The 6,641-nt window shown below is 43.8% G+C and overlaps 1 protein-coding gene across 2 annotated transcripts in view; it reads right to left on the reverse strand.

Annotated features, from left to right (window-relative positions):
* Nucleotides 1-526: 526 nt before the first annotated feature.
* Nucleotides 527-6,641, reverse strand: part of LOC134189104 (U6 snRNA phosphodiesterase 1-like) — a 7,580-nt gene continuing 1,465 nt past the window's right edge. The window contains exons 3-9 of one of the 2 annotated variants that reach the window (XM_062657335.1): nucleotides 4,935-5,030; nucleotides 4,643-4,871; nucleotides 4,532-4,585; nucleotides 3,829-3,868; nucleotides 3,698-3,763; nucleotides 3,557-3,640; nucleotides 527-856 (exon numbers count right to left, since the gene is read on the reverse strand). In XM_062657335.1, coding sequence (XP_062513319.1) covers nucleotides 755-856; nucleotides 3,557-3,640; nucleotides 3,698-3,763; nucleotides 3,829-3,868; nucleotides 4,532-4,585; nucleotides 4,643-4,871; nucleotides 4,935-5,030 — 671 coding nt within the window. In that variant the 3' untranslated portion in view covers nucleotides 527-754. Of the gene's footprint in view, nucleotides 857-1,400; nucleotides 2,057-3,556; nucleotides 3,641-3,697; nucleotides 3,764-3,828; nucleotides 3,869-4,531; nucleotides 4,586-4,642; nucleotides 4,872-4,934; nucleotides 5,031-6,641 lie in introns of those variants that run through there. The other variant, XM_062657336.1, reaches the window with a different exon arrangement.

The following is a 6,641-nucleotide window of genomic DNA, read 5'->3' on the forward strand; positions in this document are numbered from 1 at the left end:
AATGTCAGACGTTTGTAAATAAAGCTGCGATAGCAGCTACAGCTGGAGTCAAAGTATAAACAAGTATCACAACAGAACAGCTGGAGTCAAAGTATAAACAAGTATCACAACAGATGGAGGCAAATCACCTAGAAACTACAACCAACTGGATATCTAATAATCACCCAACAACAGTATTGACACAAAGGAGAGAAACCGTTGATCCAATTCAATACAATTTGACCAGATTAAGCCACTTCATCTCTACCTGTCTGCTACCAGACTCATACACAAATTGTATTTCTTCCTGATTTGTCTGTTGCTGAGCACTTCCTATATGAACTGGACCTTTCACGCTTAGCAAAATACACAAAACAAACAGAATGCAAACCCTCAAAACCACCACACTTCTGGGTGGTAAGGACATACAGTCATAGTGTGCACTGATTTACTGATTGACTGACATACACATGTTCTTAGTCTTTGTATTCGGATTGGGTATGGGTTTCATTCTATTCGATGACCTTTTTATGTTATTAGACATATGCTCGTCTTTGATCTCAGTTGTGTAAAGAAATCAAATAAAAACAGATATAAGCTGTTACTCTTAACTAAATTCCTGTCTACTTCTCTACTTTGGTATTTCATTTTGCATTCACAATTCTCCCTCCCGCTACACGTGCCTTTCTTCTCTCCAATCGATTATCTAGCAGGACAGGCTTGTAATGAGAGTAGTGCACATACATACATACCCATTGGACCCCCGAGAGTTGAATCATTGAAGAGGAAGGGTGAACGTCTTGTTTCCCATTTTGCAGTGCAGCTCGTGGACTTCGAATGAAAACTGCTTCGAGCTGACGAAGTCTTCAAACGACTCCTACAGTCAGATGGAAATCTCATAAGCAAACAATGATGGTGACGTCACACAGGGTTAGTCTGTATTGTGTGTTGTCTCGACGATGAGGACAAGATCTGAAGCCTGGTAAGATAAACTAATTATCTCTGCTCTAGTATGGTACATGCCCATTTATATATAGTAGGTCTAAATACACAGCTTGCATTTGGTCATTTCGTGGTGAATACACTGATGTAAACATCATGATTTTGTATGAAAGGAATCGGTGTGTGGTGTGTGTGTGTGTGTGTGTGTGTGCGCACGCGTGCGTGCGTGCGTGTGTGTGTGTGTGTGTGTGTGTGTGTGTGTGTGTGTGTGTGTGTTGCCACATTTGCAGGTGTTTCAAGTTTGTACCAATGCAATGAAGTCTTAGGGTTGTATAGAGAAAGCCGTAGCTGTGCCAGTAACTAGATCAAGCAGAGACTACACAAGCTCTCCCACAAGTCATTCGGAAGAACGTGTGTGTGTGTGTGTGTGTGTGTGTGTGTGTGTGTGTGTGTGTGTGTGTGTGTGTGTGTGTGTGTGCCTTCTGATGCTCGTAAAGAAATCTGTACTAACGTATTCACTATTCAATAAGAAGTGAATCAAATGGTGAGGCTTCATCACCGACTTAAAACCCTAACAACCGATATCACAAGAGCCTTTCCTACACTTTGCCTTTCCAATACAGTTCAATAGCTGCCATGTATAGTGAGCTGTATGTAAGATACTATAGCTAAGCATCACCTCTGAGCCAACTATAGAGTCTATAACTAAATTTATGATTATTTTTGTTTGATTTTATGGATGCACAAAGCATCACTTGGATCGTTGGTCGCATAACAAAAATACTCTCTAAATACACACTCCACATGTGGCTCCATAGTGATGTTTCTGTGATTATCTGTACACACGGCTTTCTTCCTTGACTTCACTGCAAGACACTACACTTCACCCGATTCGTTTTAAGAAAAGAAGTACAAAGATAGACATATCGACATAGCCCCAAGAATGTCCTCCAAACCTTGAACCAAGGCAAAGTTGCCTCATCGACAGAAGCTTACAGTATCCAGTGTGTCTCAACAAGCAAGCCTCGTGCACTTGGTTGCTCCAAGTGACTTGCAATCAACAGTTTGCAGTGTTAGTGTTCTGAATGACCAGGAGACGTTGCCTTATAAGATGATGTCCATTTTCTGGTTCGGACTAATCGACGAAACGTAATCAAGTCAAATCATAGTAACTGCTCTCGAACCCACCCAATTAACATAAATGACTATGTACATGAGTTGGGTCCTTAATACTGTTTACATTCCAGTGTTCCAGCTAGGTTATTCGAATGGGGCGCCGATGCCTTCGCCTCGCCTTCCTTCCCGCTCCTTGCCTGATAGTTGGAGATCCACCCAATGCCATGCGCTAATGTATCTCGGCATCTTGACAATGAGAATCCATTCTACAAAGACTACGCAGCATGCCAGTGACTATGTATTCTAGACAGTCAATTACGTGGTACAAAACTCGCATGTTAGGCTTTGCGTGGATGTGATTCTGGAGTTTCGAGGGCTAAGATAGACACAGAGCCCTAGGGCACAGAGTAGAGACATGTGACTAGCACCAAAGCTACTCGTATGTATAAGTTCAGAATTCATAGCATGCCATCAAGTAAGGGCCTGGTCACAGAGTCAGTGTCTGCATTCGGTGAGGTCACACTAAACGTTTCCGCCAAAAACGGAAACGCAGACTAGGGATCTGCACAAGCGTCTAAAGCAGGTTTCTACGCATCTCTGGTTTTCCCTTCTTCATTGTTGTCCTCGCCTTTTGTATTTCAATAATAATACGCATTGACCGGGTCACTCTCACCTATAAACTACCACTAACGTTAGACTAATTCATTTGCTGATTTACTAATAGCAGATGTCATCAATATGGAAACGACCGACATTTGGTTGAGGTTTGGGGTAAAGATTTAGTCTCATAGGATGGCTGAATGGGGAGTAAGTTGAAGAAGATTACAAACATGTGTGCATAATGTGACCGAGGGCCTAAAATTCCTGTGAGTTTCAATGGATGCACATGCGGACACAGACACATAGGCAGTGTGACCAGGCCCTAAAGAAAAAGCGGGAGTTGGGCAAAGTACGAAAGAGCAGTGAATTGCTACTCACATATTTAGTGTATGTTGGTGTTTCTGCACAAATTTGCCAGAAACTGGTATCCCTCTGTACATCAACCACACCACAGACCCAAGCCTAGCAAGACATTGGAGAAACAGCTGGAAGAAACCACCAGTTTACGTGCACCACAAATATGGCTTTACTGAGGAATGGAAGACTGGAAGACCTTGGCTGTTCATGAGCACGGAAGAAGATAAATGTGCATGTGTGTGTGCACGTGTGTGTGTGTGTGTGTGTGTGTGTGTGTGTGTGTGTGTGTGTGTGTGTGTGTGTGTGTGTGTGTGTGTGTGTGTGTCCCTCAATTTAAATCCTAGCTAGAGCATTCTGTGACGTATTGTCATTATCAGCAGAGTTCCCTACTAGTCGTTCTGCGTTTGCTTGTATTAGATCATGCACTCAACCTTCGAGTTCGTGCACAACAAACAAGTGTGCAAACAGGCACACGTTGACACAGATGTGCACACACACACACACACACACACACACACACACACACACACACACACACACACACACACACACACACACACACCTGTAACTGATGCTGCATTTCATCTGTGATGTTGGGCAAGATGTTTCCAAGCCACCAGGCGATACTCAAATGAAAGTCCATGTCCTATGGACCAGAAACATCACAACCACTCGCAAGCAGCAGAGAAACACACTGCACAACCTCGTAAAAATGTTCCAAAGCAAACTGGTCGAATGCTGAATTGACACACTCAACAATGCCAGTCAACTGTCACACCAATGGAATTTGATAGATTTTTGATAGCCAAAATGGTGGACTACAAAGGAACTCACTTCTCGTCGTCCTGCAGATACTCGCAACCCAAGAAATGATCTGAAATCAACAATGCACGATGCGGTAGTGCCACGAGAACAGGTGGACTCATACATTACAACTAGTTTGAGTATCAGTCGCGTTTGTTATGGTTAAAAGCAAAGGCAGAATTCACGACAGTCCACAGTTAACTGTATAAAGAGCCCAGTATGCACTCTTTTGCATTCACTCTCCGGTGTGTGTGTGTGTGTGTGTGTGTGTGTGTGTGTGTCTGTCTGTCTGTCTGTCTGTCTGTCCATGTGTGTGTGTGTCTGTCTGTCTGTCTGTCTGTCTGTCTGTCTGTCTGTCTGTCTGTCTGTCTGTCCATGTGTGTGTGTGTGTGTGTGTGACTGTCTGTGTCTGTCTGTCTGTCTGTCATGATCATATATTTCTTAGATCAAACTAATGCACATTACTGCAATAAAATTAAAAGGCTACAACTAAAATGAAATATCTATAAATCACAAGTGCAAGAAAGCTAATGTCTGTCTATCTGTCTGTGTGCATGCGTGTGTGTGTGTGTGTGTGTGTGTGTGTGTGTGTGTGTGTGTGTGTGTCACTGTGTGAGTGTATGTGTGTGAGTGTCGTGTGTGTGTGTGTGTGTGTGTGTGTGTGTGTGTGTGTGTGTGTCACTGTGTGTGTGTGTGTGTGCGTGTGTGTGTGTGTGTGTGTGTGTGTGTGTACCTCGTCTTCTCATCATTGCAATAGAACCGTGGACCTTCAAATGCATACACAAAGCTACACACAAACAATCACACACCAATATTCCCTCCACATTCACCACATAAAACCAACCTTGACTTCGACTGCAGCTCCTTCTGTAGGCAATCGATTAACGGCCGAATCCAATGGTGACGAATAGTAACCGTCCGTGACACGCTGATATGCAGCTCCTTCGCATGCATCAAATTCATCGACGGTGCAAGCGTATCCCTCTGCATATTAGCATCAGAGCACTTCAAGCATTCAGTCAATTCGTCAGTCAAATGAGTGACCAGAGCTCCAAACGAAGAGTTCGTATGAACTACAGTCAACACAGTGTAGCTATAGCAATGGACATTGTAGATCGGGTGGCATGTGGCCTTACATGGAGCGAACACGTACGTTGCCCAGTTTCCTGTGACATGTGGAAACGAACGAATGCGGCCGTCGTGTTGGGCTGCATCGTCACATTCGATCTCACCTATAGGAACACAGGAACACGATTAAGACAAACTACAGCAGCCGTGTGAACACACATGGTGGCCTGGTGGACGAGCAACAGAGAGACAACGAGACAATGACAGAAATCATGTGCATACAGTTTTCTGGGTTTAGGGTTCAGCACGAAGTATGGGATGTCGACAGGCAAACAGGCAATAACACAGATGGATAAACATATGAAATGGAAATGGGTGGCAATATAGGGGTGTATTTCTTTTGCCTCTTCTGCTCTTCTGGAATACAGGTGTCAGAAGAGAACAGAAGAGGTCGATCACGCGCAGTCTGATCAGAAGAGCCAAGCCAAAGAAATGACCAGAAAAGGACCTAGAAGAGCTGAGCATGCGCATTAATAGCTTACACATCCAGACGTACTCTAGTTGTGAAATTAATTAGCAAAATAAGGTCTTCACTAAAGAAATTGGGTCTCTACTGGAAGAGGCGACTTCTACAACCGTTGTCTCCGTTTCTGGTGCCTCAAAGAGGGTCCTTGGAGAACACCCACTAGCAGCAGCTGTAGTTGTGGGACTTGATATTGCTGGAAGACCACTTGGTTTCCAAAGCAATGGAAGTGAAGGACGCTCGTACAGCTCCATCAATATGCATTTCTAGTGCGTATGTCTCACAAGTCACGAGACCTCTTCTCTTCTGCCTCTTCCGCCTTTCGGCCAGAAGAGGTCTCCTGACTCTTCTAACACTTTAGAAGAAGGGGGGAAAGCAAAAGAAACGACCAGAAGAGGTTGTGTGACTCTTCTGGCCTCTTCCAGAAGAGCAGAAGAGGGAAAAGAAATGCACCCTAGATAGATAAACAAACGTGTGTTTTGAAAAAAATTCAAATGTTTTGTGTAATGATTCGGATGGAAATGGCAGAAAAGTTTGATTAGATTATTAGATGTTAGCAAAGTGAAACAGACAGACGACACACACACACACACACACACACACACACACACACACACACGCGCGCGTGCGTGCGCACACACACTGACAGACAGACACACACACACACACACACACACGTGCGCACACACACACAGACACACAGACACACACACACACACACACACACACACACACACACACACACACACACACACACACACACACACACACACACACACACACACACATGTTCTCGCCAGTACCGTCATTTTGACGGTTGGGAGAGGGAAAGAACATTTGGAGTGGGGAAAACAGCATTTATTGACAGTTAGGAACAGAATTGGAAAGCCTTAGCATAGCAGTGTGGCATCAGGGATCTAAAGACATTAGTGGTCTTAATGGTCCCAAAGTTGCTACAGAACAATACACATTCTCATGTCAGACATCTGGTAATCTTAGGGAGTGCATGGTCTCCTTGTTGATGTTTGAGGTGAATTCTTGTTGACCTTTCACACAAGTGCTAATGAGACTTCACATGTAGTTGCAGCAGGTGTTCTACTAATTATTGTTTAACTTCAATCTCATGTTTTATACACCCTTACTCCTTTAGGTTAGCTTATAATTCCAGTTCTAAGTCAACTTGTCATAAGCTACTGTGTTATCTGTCTGTCTACCTGTGTTATGTCTAACAAGGTTTATTCAACAAGATCTG

Source organism: Corticium candelabrum, chromosome 13, assembly GCF_963422355.1.
Source record: "Corticium candelabrum chromosome 13, ooCorCand1.1, whole genome shotgun sequence".
In the NCBI taxonomy this organism is placed as follows: Eukaryota; Metazoa; Porifera; class Homoscleromorpha; order Homosclerophorida; family Plakinidae; genus Corticium; species Corticium candelabrum.